Source organism: Phodopus roborovskii, unplaced genomic scaffold (assembly GCF_943737965.1).
Source record: "Phodopus roborovskii unplaced genomic scaffold, PHOROB, whole genome shotgun sequence".
Lineage (NCBI taxonomy): Eukaryota > Metazoa > Chordata > Mammalia > Rodentia > Cricetidae > Phodopus > Phodopus roborovskii.
This window is the reverse complement of record NW_026126511.1, coordinates 1,374,190-1,394,484: the sequence shown is the minus strand read 5'-3', so window position 1 is coordinate 1,394,484 and position 20,295 is coordinate 1,374,190. Positions and strand designations below refer to the sequence as shown.

Below are 20,295 nucleotides of genomic sequence, written 5' to 3'. Positions count from 1 at the left end.
ACAATCACAATCATCTCTGGCTGCGTTTCCTTTGCCTTTAAGCATGCTAGCTTTGTGATTTCTGTCCGGCATAAGCCAACATTTTGTCCTATTTGATTCTAAATTTCTTCAATGAATCGATAATAGTGGAAACTTCTTATTATTTAAACTGTCTGCACACTGGCCAGAGAGTGCTGCTGAAGAAGCCGAGCGCTGGCAGGCTTCCCAGCCTCTGGTGTTGTAGCTCCGGACTGAAGAACGGAGGAGGGGAGGGCCAAGCTCCCATCTGTTTTCCCCAAGGTCCATTTGTTCCACATCCTGTGACAACAGTACTTTCACTTGAGATGAGCAAAGGATTCAAAGAAAGGGAAGAGAAAGTAAAGAGAGGGGTGGAGACCACAGCAAAACGGTGCGCTTCCCTACCTATGTGCCTATTTACATAATTGTGTTGTTGTAACACTTCCTGTGCTTTCCTGTAAGTTGATGCTGCCCTAATTACAGATCTCCAAGAGAACACTTCATTGTGCCCCAAATTACAGAGTGCTTTAAAAAGGTACCTTCTTACTGGCTTACCAACTACCTTATAAACTCATAATTACATAAAACAATCCAGGGTGCAGAATGGAAACAAAGCTTGTACCGTTAACAGATGTTAGTATTGTTACATAATTGAGTACAGGGCTTTCAAAGATCTATAATATTTTTCTTGAATAAAAAGGAAACCCCAGCTCATTATAGTCATAGTGTGTCACACAGACTCTTGATCAAACAGAAGGCACATGCCCTGCCTTGGGCTTCTGTGCAGTGCACTGTATGTAAGCAGACTTGCATTTGTGGACAGGAAAGTGCCACTTATTTTAGCAAATTGCTTTTGTGGCCTGTGCACCTACTTGTTAGACAGCCTGTGGGTGCCTGGGTTCCTTTATCCTCTGTGCATCTGCACTTGGGGCTTCCTAGAACTGTATGCTGGGGGGGGGTCCTCTGTCCTCAGTAGACTGGTGCCCTTGGAGGCCTCCTCCAAGGACTCCTCCGTGTACCTCCTCCCTTCAGAGCCCTCACTTAGAAGCGGGCTCCCTGAACCAGAGGCTATTTTCCTGTCCCACTCGTGCGTGTGTGTGTGTGTGTGTGTGTGTGCGTGCGCGCGTGTGTGTGTGTGTATGTGTGTGTGTGTGTGTGTGCGTGCGTGTGTGTGAGTGCGTGCGTGTGTGTGTGTTCATGTGCGCGCGCGTGTGTGTGTATGTGTGTGTGTGTGTGCGTGTGTGTGTGCGTGTGTGTGTATGTGTGTGCGTGTGTGCGTGCGTGTGTGTGTGTTCGTGTGTGCGTGTGTGTTCATGTGCGCGCGCGTGTGTGTGTGTGTATGTGTGTGTGTGTGTTCGTGTGTGTGTGTGTGTTCGTGTGTGTGTGTGTTCGTGCGTGTGTGTGTGTGTGTGTGTGCGCGTGTGTGTGTGTGTGCGTGCGTGTGAGTGCGTGTGTGTGTGAGTGCGTGTGTGTGTGTGTGCGTGCGTGTGTGTGAGTGTGTGTGTGTGTGTGTTCATGTGCGCGCGCGCGTGTGTGTGTGTGTGTTCGTGTGTGTGTGCGTGTGTGTGCGTGTGTGTATGTGTGTGCGTGTGTGCGTGCGTGTGTGTGTGTTCATGTGTGCGCGCGTGTGTGTGTGTGTGTGTTCGTGTGTGTGTGTGTGTGTGTAGACAGTGAGCCCTTGATTCCAGGGGCCAGTAAAGCCGCTTCGCAGGAGCATATCAGAGAAGTAAGTTCCCGGTTGGTGAGAGTGACGCAGGATTCTAAGGTCTGCACTTTTCGGTACAGTTGCTAAGGGAGAAAGTTGTTTATTTTAGGACAGTGGAAGTGGATGGAAACTTGTGATTACAAAAACAAAACAGAAAAAGGACTTGAGTTTTGTGTTGTTGATGGACATCTCCAAACTGGTCTCTCCAGAGGGGATTGTCTTTGTACCTCAAACCAGAGATATATCCAAGCTACCACCCACTAATTCCCCAGCGTTACTTTGTTCATTACATGTGTGTACGTGTGTGTTCACTTGTACCCTGGTCTGTGTGTGGAGGTCAGAGGAAGTTGGCTCTCTTTTAGTGTGTAGGTGTCAGAACTGATGGCAAGCCCCTTCAAACCAAGTAGTTCACATTACCTTAAAGACAGCTAGAGAAGCCACACCCTTTTAGGAAGAATTTTGAAAAATGAGCCTCATGTGGTTTTTTGGAGGGAGGTATCAAATTTTTTCCCTGCCTCTATTTTTGTAATTTTTCTCCTCCAAAAGGACAATATTGTTGTTAACCACCCTTGTGGTTTCTTGTGGCACATTTCTGAGTACAATCAAAGGCTGAAGTTCAGGCCTGGGTTTGTAGCTCAGTGGTAAAGCATGAACCTAGTCTATACAACGCCCTGAATTTAATCCTCAGCTCCAAACAAGGGACCCTGAATATAGGCTGACCAGTAGAGAGCCATACATGTGTGACAGCATAGTGCTATGATCAGGTTGCCACTGAATAAGCTAGGCACAGAGTGATTTTTCTAGCAGTGCAAACTTTTTTTTTTTTTTTTCCTTCTTCAATGAGAGGGAACAAGCATTGAGTCAGAAACCATGTTTTGTTTGTTTGTTTTGTTTTTCCTTTTTTCCCCTATTCACTCTGGTATTACTGATCCCAATGCGTTCAGCTCTAACGTATGCAGGTGTGAGCGCCGCCTCTAGGACACTTCAGTTACAGCTGCCATGTGGGAGAGGCCCTTTTTAGGACAGTACGGCTTTGTCTGTTTAAGATGGGGCCTATATGTAGATCAGGTTAGCCCAGGCTTGCCCAGAACTTGCAGTTCCCTGCCTCTGCCAGCCCAATGCTGTGTTTACAAGCCTGTGCCACTATGCCCCACTAGTTTCCTTATAAGAGCTTTGTCCTCCGTGCCTTTGGAGATCAAGCCCAGGGCCTCCTGGGTGCCAGGGAGACAAGACTCTGCACTACTCAGCTGCCTCTCCATCCCGGCTTGATGCTTGCCTGTATGTAAGCGTTTGTTAATTATTATGAGTGTGCCTAACCTTAAACTACTGAACTCGACCCTACAGCGTAGGTGTTGTTAGCCCTATACAGTACACAGATACATAGGGCCTCTCAACCATAACAGGTAGCAATGGTAGCTGCTGGCAAAGCCGCTCTGGCTATACCCGCTCCCCCCCTCCCCAGGTTTCAGTTGTGATAACTTGAGCCAGCTGCCCCAGATCCTTGGGACATCGCTTGACTGTCTTGCAAGTTAAGACAGCATTTGTGTTTCAGGAGGCTACACTTTATATAGTGTTTCTGAACCGTGCTTCTGTGAGAGATGTCAACTGTCAGTGTGAAGCAGGGACGTTGGGTTCCTAACTAACTGATCCCCTACGTTTGCTCTCTGTGTAAAATTGTGTTACAACACTGCTAATTACTAAGCAGCCGAATTGTGAAAAAGTGCACAGCAGTAATTTGCACCTTAAAAAAAGTGAAAACACACACAGGGCATGTGCTTGATGTATGAACTTCCCAAGGGCATGTTTACTTGTGGCTCACTCATGGCTTGACTCTTGTTTATGCTTCCTAGAATCCAGTAAGAGCTGTCACAGGACAATGAAGCAAGGAAGAGCATTTGGAGACAAGAGACTGGTGCTCTTAGATCTGATGTGCTTTTATTTATTTGTTTTGCTAGTTTTAGAACAGCCTAGCCAAAAAAAAAAAAAAAAAAAATCTCCTTTGAGGTCCTTTCCAATGTGGAATTGTGACCTGGGATGGCCAGATTCTAGGGTCCTAGCACCCTCGTTACTGTATCAGTGGCAGACTGTGTTCTATTTGATGCATACAGAGCCAAAGCATCTGTGTAATTACCCAGTGCAGACTTTCCCCCCTCCTAATATTGAGAAGAATTTCACACCCTCAGAAAACTTGCATTTTTTGCCTTGTGGATGGGTCAGAAACATATGCATAAGGTAATTTAGAAGGGTTGCTCCTTAACCTGTGAGTCACAGCCCAGACATGGTGCTCTGGCTGTTTGTAATGACACATTCCACCTACCTGCTATTTGACAGGCAGAACTTTTAGAAGAAATTGGTGTTTGTAAAAAGGAAAGTTAATTTCTTCTTCTTTTTGCCTACTGCTGTACTTGAAGGATTCCTGCTCAGGGGCAGAAAACAGAGGTTTCAAAGGAACCTTGTCTCCATATGGTTTTCCTCGATAATCCCTTATCCTCCATCTTCGGCTCTCATTCCTTTGCTTTCTTGCCTGTGGCTACATTTCTATCTCTGCATCAATTAGCACAGTGATTTATACAACAAGCAAGCAGTTTAGAGGTAATGGTACACAATTAACATCTCATTCCACCATAAAGGGTATGCTAAACACCCCAGTCATTGCTTTCTCTGCCTGGAATTGAAATAAGTGTTTGTCCTAATTCATAAGCTATCTGATGTGAAGTGGGCCCGCTTTGTACTGCACTACACCATTAATCTAATTATAGATAGCTGCAAATGAAGTGCTGTCGGGACTGGGAGATTGAAGAAAATAGCCTTTTGTCATTTAGCATGACTCTGTGAAGCAGGATCACACTTTACAGGGTAATACTGCAAAATGGAAATCTCAATAATATTGCTGCCTGTTGCATCGTCTCTAATTACTGCAGTGTTGTAAACACAACTGGGCGCTGATATAAATAGAGCTGTAGCTATGCTGTCATGCGGGTTGTAGGAGAGAGTCCTCCGAGTGCTGTTGGATTAAATGATGCATCCTGATTGACAGCCACCTTGAGACTGCACTGATGGAGTTGTCACAGCATTATGCTAACAGGCCGAGCCACCACTGCAGCTGCACGAAGCCCAGGCTGAGGCCGGCCGGGGCTGGCCTGGCACTGGCCTGGTGTTTTAACTGCAGCCCTGCTCCTCCCACCATTGTTCCTCTACCAGCTCCTCCTGTTCTATGTATTTTCTGGAGATTTCTCTTTCAAAAGACCAGCTAATGGGCTCTATGATCAAGTCGAGAAGAGGGTACCATCCATGGTTTGGGACCTTACTTCCCTTTTCCTCTTGTTAACTGTGTGCTTCTCCTGCAAAGATCCGGGGAAAGGAACACACTGGTGACTTCTAGTTCCGTGGTGTGACTTATGGCTTTCCCACCTTTCTGATAAACTGGAGTTTTGAAAAGGCACTCCTCATCTCTCTCACTTCCAAATCACTAACGAACGTTTTCCCCTGGCTGAGTTAGGGTAGAAGGTCTTTAGGGAGCAGTGAGCCTGTGAGCTCACACTAGGTGAATGAAGATGTGGCCTGAGGATGGAGACTTGAAGGGGTGGGGTTAGGGAGCGTAAAACTTTGAACAGGAAGGTAGCTGCTGAACCTATCTGCCACCACACTTGGGAGTATGATGCTGGCTGGACAGATTTTGTCCAATGCTTCATCACTCCGAGGCCTCCAGATAGCCGAGTGAAAAGCTGGGTTGCTGGCCCTTGGCCCCGCATTAACTGACATGGCCAACAGCTGACAGGAAAAGAAATTAGATCAACTGTGCAGATCTTAATTGGTGCTGGAGGAAAATGAGTTAGAAAGGGAAATTGGAGCTTAGGCCTCCTTCAAGAGAAATCCCACAAGCTCTGAAATTCCAACTCAAGGACATGTAAAGAAGACTGGACTTCACCTTGCAAAGGGCCATACCCTTAAATCACACCAACACTGTGGCATGTGGCTTGTGAAATCATGGATGTACCTAGAGGCTTGGAAAGATTTTCACAGGGTTTAAACTCCTTTAGGGAGCCTTGCGCACTAGACAAATGCAGAGCCCATCAGGTTGTAGCTGAACACACAGGGAGTGGTTCTTCTCTGTCCAGAGAGCTGGATTGAGGAGTGTGCATATGATTGATGGATTTGGGCATGTCCTCCCATAGGTGGACAGCCCCCTCACGGGATGCGGGGGTCAGCTGGACACATCTGGAAACCCCTGCTCCCTTCTCCCACAACACCTGTATTTTTTGTCTTTCTACTGGGTCCCATGCGGGTCTCATTGTTCATTGCTTGCAGTGTTCTGACTGTGCCTTTCTTGTGTTTTTCTATTGATTCTTCTGTCTTTTAAACTTCTGGGTGACATTTTCTTGTTGAGCATGGATTCACATTATAGATGCTATAAAATGGATTTGTTTGGAGACCTGGCCAAGAGTGGCTTTACGTAAGTGGGTTAAACACCTTCCCTGATTGTCATACTTGAGTTTTTAGAAGCCCATCCAGACAGTATCTGTTCTCTAATTTGCCTGGTGAGGGTTTTTTGTTTGTTTGTTTGTTTGTTTGTTTTCCTTAACTTTCTATTAGCATGCCACTTTCAGATAGTTTCCCAAAGCCAGTAGAGGGAAGGCTTACCTACTCCTGAGTCCAGACCTGACCAACCTCCTCCACAGAACCTTCTCATGGCTCCCTGGCCCTTCTCCACACATACCTGCCATTTTCTATAACCAAATTTCTCTGTTAGCAGCTAGCTAGCCTTGGAAACACTGACAATGCACTTTGCTTGAATACGCATGTACACACACACTCACAAACACACACACACTCACACACCCCTACCTGAACTCTACATGGACATTTTGCAGTCTCTGGAAACATTTAAGTATCTATCATATAAGCAGACTTGTGCTCTGCTATTGCTAGAGAGGTCCTTTCCTGAAACCTCAGCTAGTTAACTGCCATGTGTTCCCTAGAGAAAAAAAGGAGTCTTGGTTCAGATAAGCCCTGAAAACCCTCTTGCAACTCTGCAATGCCCTTTTCTGGAGAAGGTACTAGAAAGCATCTGCACTTGTCACCGGGATGTCTACCTTGAATGGGCTCACATGCAGCACCCATTTGGCCTGTTGAGACTTTGGCTACATGAGCAACTGCAGGGCTGACAAGAAACTGTTTTAAGATGTTCTGTGATGTTCAGGACAACAACATCAAAGGTAACCTTAAGAGGAGTAGCTTCTCTCTCTTCTTTTCCTAATAGAAAGGTCACTTCTGAGTCAGCTATGTTCAACAAGACCTCTCCCGAGGCACTCACTCCTTGTTATTTTTCACTTGCGATTACAATAAGTCACTTATCCCCAAACAGATTTAAGAACAATAAACAAATACAAAAGGGAAAGGAACATCTCACCAGTAACAAAGACTCTGTCTGAAGCACTGAGTTTTGGGCTCTTTTACATCTCTTTCCAAGCAAAGCAGGGGCCCTACGGAGAAAGGAATTCAGAAGATATGAAAGTTATAAAAATAGTAAGGGACCCAGTTTTTGTCAGGATCTGGTCCTCTCTGGGAAACACTGCAGTGGACAGTCTTAGCAGCTCGTTTGCATGGAGGCTTATTTTTGATAGCTGAATTATTAGTTCTTAAGCCTATTTGCATGGTGAACCGCTGTTAAATTGTATTCTTGGGATATACTTTTCCTAAATTCAAGGGTCATGTTTTGAAACCAAATTACAAAGCAAAGTGTGTGGGGGAGGAATAGATCTGTGCAGGACATTGAAAACTAACCCCCAAGGTGGAATGCCAGCTGGTCACATAGCAGTACCACTCCAGAGATGCCAGCTAGGAAGGGACCTGCCCGGTGCTTCCTGTGCGCTGGGTTTTCTTTTCCAGCGCAGATAGAGCGCAGATACTAAAACTGTGCAATTTGGCCCAATTATGTCCCCCTCCCCAAGGATTTAATGAGACACTTGGAAGTACAATTCATGGGTGATAAGTAGTTCCTCTGCCCAGAATGTTTGCTAGACTGACAGCAGCATGCTTTTTTCCCTTTCCACTTATGACTCAGATGAATTTTAATAGGAGCAGAAAGCTTTTATTTGTGCTGTAATTTCACTTAAGAATCATATCCTTCAGAAACTGGCAGACACTTATATGTCTTGATTGCAAAACACACGTTCAGGAGTAAAGAAACACGCAGAAGATGTTATTATTCAACCTGTCACAGTGTCGCAAATCTGCTTGGAACCTAGGCCATCAAAGCCCTTCTGTGGGGCCTCCCCCCACCCGCTTTAAATGGGCCCTGTAAAGAGCCACTTGGAGACTGCCCCTGTCCCCACGCAGAATCAAAGGGGGAATCGGACTCTGCCTTAGCCTCCCTGCCAGCACGATGCCCACAGGAGGCTTTGAGTTACAGCAGCTTTTCCTCCAACAAAATGGAGCTGCTCAGTGGAGCTGCTTCTGTCTCACCCAGAGAGCCTGGATCTGGTGGGAACCAGAAACCTGGCACGGGCTCCAGTTCCCACCTCAAAGCATTTTGTGAGCAGATTTTGGTTCACATATCTGTCTGCATTTATCTGGGGGTATTTCCTCTCCAGTAGGCATTGTCTTTAGTAGAAGTGTTATGATTGTCTGGAATCACTGGCCTTCCACTTTTGTGAGCCACCTACATAAAGACGCCGTGAAAAAAAAAGCTGCTGCGCATGGCGTTTCCTGTGGTTTAAAAATCTCGGTATCATCATAAGGTCTTCTCACAGCTTGACTCTCTCCTGTCTTATCAGAAAAGGCTTACATGGTGATGTGCCTAAAAAGAAAAACACTTCTGATGTGAATATAACATTTTATGTCACTGAGAAATATTTGAATGTTACAGACAACCCCCCCCCCCCCCCCCCCATGAACACTGAAGCCTTTGTCTCAATTTATTGATCTACCCAGTGTCGCTGCTCTAGGGGCCTGGGAGGTTTGTGACAGCAATCTGCTGCCATCTACTGGCATGCATACAGTGTCACTCCTTACCCTAAGGCTGATGGGCTCCTGGGATTTGACTTCCTCCTCCGTGTTGCATGAGCAGTGAAGAGTTCCTCCAGCAAAATCCTTGCTGTTTCCTTTATAAAGTCCTGTGATTATTTTTTTTTTAAAGATCCACAATGCTTTTTATATGTCATTCATTAATAGCTGGAGCAGTTTCCCTTTTAAAACACTGGCTCAATGTGTCCCCAGATAAATAATGTTGTTTGTTGTATGCAGGGTCTCACTTCAAGGGTATTACTGTAATTTTAATTTAAAGATAATACCAGACTTTAAAAGATGCTGTTTTGGAAGATAAATTCAGCATTTAACTTCCTCCATGCTTTTTTTCTTTCTAGTACAAAGTGCACATTTTAACCAAACTTGCAGCAGAACTGAACAAATTCATGCTCGAAAAGGTGACAGAGGACACAAGCAGTGTTCTGCGCTCTCCAATGCCCGGAGTGGTGGTGGCCGTTTCTGTCAAGCCCGGAGACATGGTAAGAGCGTTTCTGTCTGAGGGACATGCTGGGCTCAGATCCCCCTTACAGAATAATGGCAACTGTAGGACTTTGCCCTCTCGGCCTCACAACTCTTTGTGAACAGATGTTTAGGGTGCATATATTTTCTTAAAAACCAGCAGCTGAGCAGCAAAAGTTAAAAAAAAAAAATGGTCTGAGATTCAACTTGGAAATTTTGAGAGGTCCTTAAGTACTTGTCCTTTTACTTCTGTGCAAGAAAATAACAGGCAGACGGGGTAGACTTTCACAGGCTGCATGCTAATTCTATTTTGTATCTGAGTGAAGCCATTGGAATTTACCTAATTTTCTGTAATGATTGTGTTAAGATGGCACCTGTTTTTTTTTTTTTATTAATACAGACAAAATGTCATGTTAATATTGTGGGAAACCCATGGAGTTGACATTGGCTTCTAGAAAAATAGAACGGAAAGCAATCAAGTTTGGTTGTTTTAAATGATTAGTCCCCAAATTAACATGAAGCTGGGAAACAGACTTAAGGATGGCTTTCCCTGGTGATGGAGGAGTTTTTACAGGAAGACACAAAGGGCTGGGCAGCCCTTACCTGCTGCATCCACCCTGAAGGTGTGGTATCCCCAGAAGCCCAGCCCAGGCGGCTACCTGGTGCCAGGGTGAGGCTGTAGGAGGGATGAGATGCAGAGCTCTGGTGGTGCCTCCTTGTTTTCACACAGGGTTGGGATAGAAAGCATGTTTCCCTCTGGTCTTGGCATTAGCAATCACAAGCTCCACACTGCATTACCAGAGTAGTCGATGAAATCTTCTCTGTGTCGAAATGTGCAGGTTAGTGAACTAACTGTGAGGGTTTTTTTTTTTTTTTTTGGTCCCTCTACCCTGCAGGGTTTTCTTTTTCTTTTTTGTTTGTTTTGTTTTGTTTTGCTGGAAGCCACCCAGTCCATATACTGCCAGCCCGAGCTTGCCAGTCTTACTTAATTGTGTGACTTTAATTAGAAAATTGAATCTGTGCTCCTAGTTTCCCGACACCCGAGTCCAAGGTGGGCAGAGAGGAGGGGGATCAGCTCTGGCCTTGGAGGCCGCCGTCACGGCGCCCACTTGCCCTCTTGTGACTGTGTTGCTGGGGTAAGGAGGGACACCGAGCAAGCAGTGCAAGTGCAGCCTTGCCTTCCACAGGACAGTCTCCAAGCATCCCACTGCCTCCCTGCTTCCCACTGTGTGGTCAGCATGCTGGGACAGCCAGGTGGTAAGCAAGAGGGGATAGTGCGAAGCTAGTTCTCCTTCACAGGGGAGTGAGTGGCTACAGAATGTTCTCCGTACAGAGAATAGGGCCTGCTGTATGTACTCTTGAAGTTGGAATTCCCGGGGTTGGCCTTCACCTCCTTTACAAATGCTGTGTGTCTGTGCGTGTGCCTGGCTGGCCAGATGTAACACACTTGTCTTTTTATCCCCTTCTCCGGGCCCTGGAAGAACTTCCTCTCGTATTCTGTGCTGTTGTGCTGTGATAAAACAGTGTTTTCTCTTGAGTTACTATTGTTTGTGGACCACAGGTACTGAAGCTAGATACAGGGTGACAGCATGCCAGCTCCTCCCAGAACTCTGGTTGAGCCTTGCAGCTGCTACACAGGACTTTTCCCTGGACTTAATTTAATGAAGCTGCTTCTAGAAGGAATGCTCGTAGGACAGAAGTACTATATGTAACAGCAGTTTTGCAGTAAAAATGCGGAAGGGCAGTTTTAGCAGCAACAGCTGCTTTACCAATGGCAAGATGAAAACCAATCATTCCTGTGTGTTTCTCAGGAAAACAACTAAGGGTAGGCAAGTGCTTATTTTTCTTTGCAGTTTTGTTCATAGTTTACTGATTTTTTTTTTTTTTAAAGTAAGACACTATAACAGAACCTTTTGCAGAGGTGTCACATGAAATTCTAGGTAACAAATCTCTGCTGATTTTTAAAAGCTAAATAATTTGAAGAGTGTTTTAAAACTGGAGAAAGGATTTGGGTAGTTGTATTGGAGAGATAAATGCCTTCATAGGGCTTCCCCTGCCTTAAACACTGCAGTTGAATTTTACTCAAAATACTCCCTTAGGATTCACATGGCAAGAGTTCCCAACGTTTCAATCTATTTAGCATTAGACACAGCAACCGGTCACTGTCCACAAGAGGGTAGAGCGGGGTCGTTCATGTATGTGGGAGGGATGGAAGGTACAGTAAGCTGCAAACAAATCATAAATTTAATTCAGGAGACAAATCTGAGGATAACTTTTCTGTTTGCCCTCTGGAAATATTTTTACAGAGACCATCACTGCCATTAAAAAAAAAAAATGCTTTTCTATTGATATAATGCAACCATATACTGCAAAACTTTTAAACAAAGTAATTATGACTTGATTGTTTTTTAAAAAGAAACTTTTGTCTTTAACAAAAATATTTAAAATAAGTTCCTTGAATATGTTGGTGCAGTACATGTCTGTCATAGAATAACATTAGACTAAGTTGCTACATTTATTGCACAATTTTCCTTTGTTTTTAAAGAACAAAATATAAAGCCCTTATGAACATATTGTTTTTCTTTAACCTTTTGAAAGTAGACACCCCCCAAAAAATAGCTAATAAAAAGAGCCAACCCAAGATAAGATTTTTTTTTTAAAGCATTGCTTTTAAGTAAGATTCTTTCAAGCTATATTCAGATTCAGCACTCACCTAAAATTTGCATCAGAAAGAATTCCCCTTAATGCATCAGAAAATTAGGGAGACACAACTCAGAATACAGTGTTACATCTTTGTCTTATGAGTCTGCAACATCAAGAGATAAAACCTTGACAGAAGGGCTCGCTTCTGCCTTCTTGCCCCCAAGCCTGTTCACATTTGCAAGTCAGCCAATTCTTGTGTCCCAAAGATGACGCTGCTCTCCCTGGCATTTAGCAGAAAGGCCCTTGGGGTTTGGGACTATTGCTTTCTTGGACAGTGCCTTGGGCAGAAGACGAAAGCGGCCCCGATGTCACCTAGCTTCACCAGTCTTCTGTTCCTTCTCTGTGCTGCTCTGGGGAGGGCTCCCTGGCAGATGAGTTACCATGGACCAGGACGCTTAAGACACAGGTGCTCCCATACACAGCTTCAGTCAAAGCTCTCAGTTGAGCCTGTAGCTAATCTCGGGGAAGGAGTGCATGAACTTGGCAGGAGACTTTTTACTGCTGAAGAACCAGATTTGAAAACTCTGAAGCATTTAGTCATTCTAGACGAGAAGGGTTAGGTTGGGCCTCTAGACCTGCGTGTCTGGCATTGCACCCTGGTGCCTCTTGCAGCCCAGCATTCATTACTGCCTTTTCCTGGCAGATGAGCCCGGCATATCCTGATTTACAATCAGAAAATGATGGCAATAATTAATTTACAAATCTTATAGCAGTGACTGTTTAAGCAGTTGGAGAAGCCAGTTTTATACCAAACTGTAGACTGTGTTCCCCAGCACAGACACAGAATCACACATTCAGGAATACTTTCAAGCCTCTAAATCGTGAAGCATGCTGCAAGTTAGGAGGCTCATGTCCCAAGCACCCGTGTGCTCTCTGCTCCCCTTAATGGCATTTGCTTCAGATTTTACTAGCAATGAAATGTACAGACCATGAAGTTGTCCTGTGACCCCTCCCTCTCCAATCTAATCCCTGGCTCATCATCTTCAGAGGCAAGGACTCACCTCAACTTGGTCTTTCATCATTTCCCTGCATAACTTAACTTTTGTTTTGTAATGTTTAGGGATAGTTTTTGTTGTGGCTAACATTTGGATTTTTTTTATCTTTTGTAATTAATGCAAATTATCAGCATAAGATAATCATGTTTTGATGGTCAGTCTGTATAAAAGTCTTGGGCAGGCTTGGCAGTGGTCTTCCTGGGATGAGAGCGCCTGTTATCTTTGTAGTATTTTTAAGAATGATCATTCTCAACCTTACCAAAATTCAAGATACCTTTTTTCTTTTGACCACACATACACACACTTATTGCTGAAAGAGAAGTCATCATTTATCTCAAGTCCTTTAAAACAACCTGCTGAATTCACAAAGGTAGCACATCAGATTGGCCTCTCTCAGGGACAGTAAAACATACCAATTTCAACTTTTTCTCTTTGTAACTATAGGCGTTGACTGGCAGTGTGAGCTAAGTTAGAGGGCAGTAGGGAGTCATGTTTTTCTTCATTTTAAGGAATTTTTACAAAACCTGGACTTCATTTGTATTGGCCACGATCTGGATTCCTTCCTGAGCACCCCCCCTCCCCATACACACACACACTCCCACTGCACAGTTGTCAGGGGTCTGAGGGCACAGCCGAGGGCAACACCATGCAGACACCACAGGCTTGAGTCCCAGAGCCCTGAGGCGTGCTAAACATGTGGTCTCTTCCTGTCCTTTACCCTTCAGACTGAATAAGCTGGGCCGGAGTGCCTCCAGATGAGGGTCAGCAGTTCTGCCCACTGCCCATCCTCTTTGTAATTTGAGCCAGTCCCATCCTTGCTCAGATAGGGCAATCCCCCCCCCCCCCCCCCCCCCCCCCGGTCCTATCTCCTTGTCTTTCCAGGAGATACACATTCCTCCTCCAGGAAAGATCAGGGCACATTCAGAAGCCCGTGTTAGTAGCTCAGGAAAAGGAAGTTGGAATAGTCAGAGTCTAGCCTTCCTTTTAGTGAAATCGAGGCCACTTCCTTCAGATCTCAGGGACTTAATGTGTTACACACTGTGTTCTACGCCTTCAAATGTGAGATGGAGGGATTTTTCACCTGTGGGTTGATGTGGGTGCCTGGTTTTCAGAGGACCAATACAGCAGAAGGGGACACTGCAGTGGGCCCATGAGCCCTCGGAGCCTTCTGTCTCACTTGGCAGAAAAACACAGAGCAACAAAAGAAAGCCTTTTCTATCAAGGTTCACCCTCCTCCCATCCCCCAAGCTTCTTCCTCAAAAGGGGCCTGCATTTTTCAGCTGCGCACCGATTTGGTGCTCACTCTTGCAGGGAAACAGTTGCTGTCTGAACAGGCAGGAAACAGTTTTCTTTTAATTGCGGGAATCAATCGGAAGTGCTTCGTGCCCTGCTTCTATACAGCAGATGCTGTGCATTAATTGGCCTTCGTAGAAGTGACCCGGGGTGCCTTGCAGCGGGCCCAATTTTAGGCAGAGGGTTTAAATAGCTTATTTATTATTTTGTATAATCTGCCGTGCATTATGTGCTCCTGCGTGTGTCGTGTTTCATGGTCTGCAGTTTCTAATGTCATGTGGGTTTCAAAGCCTGTGTTTCTCTGGTAATGTACTAGCAGCAGGTAAGCTCAAAGTACCATCCATCAGGAGCTAATTTTTTATCCAGATACTCCAATGACTGATGAACCTGTCTTTTGTATGAATGTTTAGCACAGTAGAAAGCCATATGCCACTGGCACGGTTTCCTCTGCATTCTTTACAGTTGCTAGAGAGTGGGTTTCTGGGGGGAGGGTGGGCACAAACTCGACGGCCTGTGTTTTAAGCAGTAGCACCTTCAACACAGCCTTGGCTTTGGATGACAAAAGAGGGTAGGGCCCACCGTAAAGGGAACCCGACTCCCGTAATGATTCTCTCCCTCAGAAATGTGACTGTGCACCCTTAATAGGGAACCTTGTTTTGTTCTTCCCCGTCTGTTGCAAACAGACCTCAGCCCATTAGAAGGGCCTCCCTTGTGTGGGAAGACCACAGCTGTTACTGTAAAGCTCATCCAGTCACTGTATCACCCCCATTTTGTGGCTCTGAAGGATGAAATTGAGAAATGGAGCCCTGTGCAGTCATCCTTTACGTCTCCAATTTTAGGCCTTTGCCATCATTTTCATGCTTTTATTCCAAATCAAATAGCATTAGTGGGCTACAGCGCCTTCTGATGAACGTCTGTCCTCAGGCACAGCTTTCGGGGCCCCACTTTGAGGGGCTTCCTTTTATGTTTGGCGGAGACCCCTCCTTCTCATCCCCACCTGGCACTTTGTTTGAGCTTTCTTAGGGGTGATGACAGTTTGCAGTTCGAATGACACCCTTGCCACGCGGGTCCCAGTGGCGTGTTTTCTGAGAGGGGCGTGTGCTGGAGAAGGTCCTGTATCTTTTAGTCTTTGTGGAAAGACTGAAGGGGTCTTGGGAGAAGGAGATGGGGGCTTTAATCAGAACCAAGATGTGGCTTAAATCATTAGCACAACAAAGCATACTATAAGCTTCAAGATAAAAGTCCCCTGGGAAAGGAGTCCTCTGAAAATAAATGGAACTTGATAGATTTCCATATCATTTATAACTTCCCTTAATTACACTTGGAAGACTTGCCAGTAAAACTGGAAAATTGGCAGCCTCTCTCCATTAGAGTCATTTTGCCGACCATGGCAAGCAGCTGGCTTCGCTGGATTTTATTTCCCATCACTCACAATTAATCATCAGCTGGAGATGTCTGAAACTCCTCAGCAGAGAGCGATGCTGGGTGACATTCAGGCCCCTAAACATGTGAAAATCTGCTGAGTAAATGGGCTGAGTTCTCTCACAAGCTTACTCGTTTGGGGCGAGCCTAGCTCCCACTTAATGAGGGCTGCTCTAATAATCTGATTCGAATGTGAACCCTGACCCTGTGTCAGAGGAGAGGATGCAATAAGCCGGATGAAAGACATGGAATTCAGGTCCAAACTTTGCACCAATTAGACAGCAGAGAAGTCCATCAGGCCGACTGCATTCATCAGGAAGACTTGCGAGGCTTGTGACCGTTTAGTAAGCCCAGCTCTGGATACACCTGTCACAATCAGTAAGTCTATCAGCCGCTTCACCAGAGTGTTAGAGAAGTGCAGCCACGCTGCAGGCACCGTGAAGGGGACCGCCTGGCTCTGCTCAGGCTTACAAGGGCTGCAAGCAGTCCACAAGTTACTGCAGCAGGTGTGTGCTGCATGTAGGTGCGGGCAGGACAGGGGTGGGGGTGGGAGGGAGGCTTCCTCTTGGTGCAAACTGGAGCTTGGCTGGGAGAAGTGACTGTGGACTGCACTTTGTTTCTGACATGTGGTTGTACTGCACTGACTTCCAAGGATGAAATAAGTTGAAATTAGATCACGCTTGTCTGCATAATTCTTTTTTATACTAGCTTGTGCATGCATGTGCATAGCATGGTCTAGTTGGACCAAACATATCACTGTTTTGAAAGGCACCAAGGGAGATTTTCCTACAGCTGCCTCAAGAAAATGGCCTGTAAACATGACTGAAAGGGGAAAGAGAAAGCTAGGGGTGGAAGACATGGGTTGGTGCTCACAGTTAAATGATGCTAGGAGACCAGCAGTGAGGGGAACTAGCAAGTACGTGGGGGAAGGTAGATAGACCGAGGGCCCAGGCCTAATTCTATGAGTTGCTGCTGGGTTGAGAGTCAGGCAAAAGGCAGGCTCCCTTCTCATCAGTACAAGTTTTCCAGCTTTGCAATCCAGTTGGGGGTGGTGGTTTTGTCAGTTTTGAGACAGATAACTTGGGACCTGGCCCTAGCACTCACACAAGTATCCAAGAGCCATCCAGGGAGGATGGTGTGGTGGCAAGGCAGCCTAAACTGGCCCACATCCTTCTGTTCTAGCTCAGTCTGGTGGGAAGGGAACTGTGGCCCAGGGATGTTGCCCCTTCACGTTCACTGTGGGTAGTGTCGGCCCCTGACCATGGCCGCTGGAGACCTCCAGGCTTCTTGTACAAGACTGTAAGGACACTGTTGTGTGTGTTGAAGGATCAGGGCACAGCTTCTGTTTGGCCAGCAGGTCTTGAGGTGAGCAGTGTGACAGTAGGTGATGCAGCTGCTGGCAGCACAGACTGAGGTGAGCCCATCCATGAGGAGCGGATGGGATGGGGTGAGGAGGCTCTGAGCCAACCCTGGGCTCTCAGCTGCTCACAGAGGAAGCAGAGCAGGTGAAGCATGGTGAAGACTTGTCCATCTGACAGCAAACAGTGATCAGAGCCCAGAGGTAGAGGTTTGATTTCTAATTTTTGGATAGAATTTCATGGTGTCCTAAGGAGCCATCTGTGCTGTTACCTGCAGGCCTGGGTCAGGGATATTTCAGCCTGGCTGCTGGATAAGCTGTCAGTTCTGCTCTGGCCCTGGCCGGGCCCCTAGGGCCTTCCTGTGTGACTCAGTGACACCTGCCCTTCTCCTCCATTTCTTGACCTCCTACCTGCCTTTGAGGAGACAGAAATGGCTCTACATGATGGCACGAAGGAGTAAGTGTTCTGACGCCTCCGGCCAGGGCGTCTGCGTCATCTTGGCTCTGACTTCTTCTGTCCCACACATTCTGAAGGACAGCCCTTTGGAGGTGCTGCCTCTCTGTGCCTGTACTGCAGATGCCAGGTGAAATGAATCAAGAGCGGCAGTAAGCACTGTGCTCTAAGCCTGCTTGTCAGCAGTGCCTCTCCTCCGTGCCAGCACCAAAGCCTTGGCATCTCCTTCCTTCCTATATTCCCGTGCCAGAAAAGCACAGCCCACCACCTGAACAGCAGAGGAAAGAATGCACAGGGCTTCAGAGCTCACACTGCCAGCAAGACAGCTTGTGCTGCACAGGGAGCCCGGAGGGGACTTGGAGATCATTTGGGGATGGCAGGAAAGAACATTCCCTGGGTCCTTCTGCAGCATTGGCCAGCACAGCCACAGTAGTGTGGCTGTCCAGGAGCCCCAGCCAGCATCCACAGCAGCACTCTGTGGAGCCTTCAGCCTACCACTTCTTAGAGCAAGAGACCCTTGTTCACAAAACAAAAGACCCCTTGGCCCAGATCCCTGGCACTTAAGGCCAGAGAAAAAGGAGTAAGAAATGTGGCTTTTAGTCACAGCTGACTCCTAGGTGCATGTCCCAGATTAACCCTAACCCTGTGGGTATGCGCCTGCTCAGCCTGGATCCCCCTCATGGGCACAGGAAAGCCAAGCAGAAGAAGGGGCTTGAACAAGCACCTGTGGAACACTCAAGCCCTCTTGTAAGGACTGGGTTCAGCTGGAGAAGCATTAGCACTTGATTGTATTGTAGGTATCTTCAGCTCCCAGGATAAAGGCAAACGTGCCTTTTGGGAAGAGATTACTGAATTCTGATTCCCATATGATATGCTTTATCACTTTAAGGCAGACAAGCTGCTGGTGATGTTTATGCATAGTTTTAATAACTGCAGAACTTTTTCTTTAAATCACTCTGTAAAGCTTTTACCCTTTGGTAGCCATACTCCTTGTTCAGCAAACCCAGACAAGCACTAATGAGTCCCTTGGTCCTAGCGAGGTATCTGCCTGTTGTAGACATGGCAGGGAGGCAGAAGCACTGGTTTTGTAGCATCTCTTGACTCCTAGGGCCCTGGGGGAGACCCCATATGCTGTACAGGCTTTCCTAGTGAGAACCTGACGGTCGAGTGAATGGGCCTTGCTGTCTTACTTACTTACTGTACTTACTGTAGTGGGAGCCATCAGAAGTCGCTGGTGTTTCCATGACCAATCAGCCCATCTGACAAGTACATCACTCTTGGATGTTACTACACCATTAGAATGTTCTTAAAACATCTATGTGTAACCTATTTTCCAGGTAGCAGAAGGCCAGGAAATCTGTGTGATTGAAGCTATGAAAATGCAGAACAGTATGACAGCTGGGAAAATGGGCAAGGTATGTCCCCAAACTCCTACTAGTCTAATCCAGTCCCTGATGGATGCAAAGACCTCCACCTTTGAGACATGGGTTGGTCTCCTTAACTAGAATGTAGAGGTGATCTCTGCCCCCTGTCCGCTTCCTGGGGAGGATATTAGGACTTGGGAGCTCCACTCCGCCTCCCGGAGAGGTGGCTTTCCCAGAGAGGTGGCTTTCCCAGAAGGGTGTCTATGTGTTATGTTCAGGTAGTCAAAGCACAATCGTTCTCCACATTAATGTCTTTCAGACGAAGGGGTTTTTTAATTTTTAATGTTTACATCTGTCTCGGAGGCAGTTAGTTATCTGACACTTAGGCGACACAGCAGGAAATGGTTTTTACAGAGTGCACAAAATTAATGTAACTCTTCAAGATAATTTCCCCTTGAAGGGAATGGTTCAGTTGTAGATGGAGGAGCTAAAGCACCATGCACACGTGAAGGGCTTAATGATTCATGGAGAAAAAGATAGAGGTATCAGTACTAAGACAATTAAGACTACAACTTGAAGAAAACAGAAAGGCCCTGGTTTTGCTGTTCTTCCTGTGACTAAATCTAGTGATGGCAGTCATTCAGAGTATGTCTGTCCCCTGCACAAAGGATGTCTACATAGATCGTCACTGGGAGATGAGGACACATTTCAGGGACGTTGGGCTCAGAGAGAGAGATGCCAGTTACAACCAAGTCTGTTTTGTGGTCTGTTATCCTAACATGCAATGAGATGGATTCTCAGAAGGTAGAATATCCTTCCTGTTCCTCCTGGGGAAATTACAAGGCCCCCTGCAGGCTACGAGATCTCTCCTTTTGATTGGCACCCGTTTGGATTGTTGTGTAGTTGTTTGGTTTTTACAGGATGAGGCAAGGATGCACCAGTTGGGGGCCTGGGAGTCGTCCACAGCTTGCATTCTCTGAGATTGTAGGAGCTGAGTGACAGGACCAGGGGTGAAGTACAGGCTGCTGCGGGGACACCCCTGCACTCTCGTTCCCATTTCCGTTTCTCACTCTTCCCGACCATTTTAATTCAAGGTGAAATCGGTGCACTGCAAAGCCGGAGACACGGTTGGCGAAGGAGATCTGCTGGTGGAGCTGGAATGAAGTATTTCGAGCCTTTCAGTCATCACTGCTGTAATTAGCATTTCTATTATTCTCTAACCCTCAGTTTGTTCAAGTGCTTACAGGAGCACTCCTGTGCGGCAGGTTCTACAGCATCGTATTTATTCCTCACAAGAGGAAACACTGACGCTCTGCCAAAAAATCACCAATGGAAATTCTTACTGATATAAATACTTGTACATATGATTTGTACTTCTGCTGAGATTTCCTAGTGTCAAAATTAAATCAATAAAACCAAGCACTTGTCTAAATATTAGTTTGCCCTTTTTTTCTGAATGAAGACAATATACACAGAGGCAACAGGCTGTGCCAACTGACTGTAAGTACTAGCATTTCCTT

General features: G+C 46.1%; 1 protein-coding gene across 2 annotated transcripts in view; it reads left to right on the top strand.

Moving 5' to 3' along the window:
• Pcca (propionyl-CoA carboxylase subunit alpha) overlaps nt 1–20,207 on the top strand; it is a 281,942-nt gene extending 261,735 nt beyond the window's left edge. For both annotated transcript variants that reach the window (XM_051195193.1, XM_051195192.1), the window contains 3 exons: nt 9,067–9,207; nt 18,749–18,826; nt 19,870–20,207. In XM_051195193.1, the coding sequence (XP_051051150.1) occupies nt 9,067–9,207; nt 18,749–18,826; nt 19,870–19,938 (288 nt within the window). In that variant the 3' untranslated portion in view covers nt 19,939–20,207. The remainder of the gene's footprint in view (nt 1–9,066; nt 9,208–18,748; nt 18,827–19,869) is intronic.
• Nucleotides 20,208–20,295: the final 88 nt, after the last annotated feature.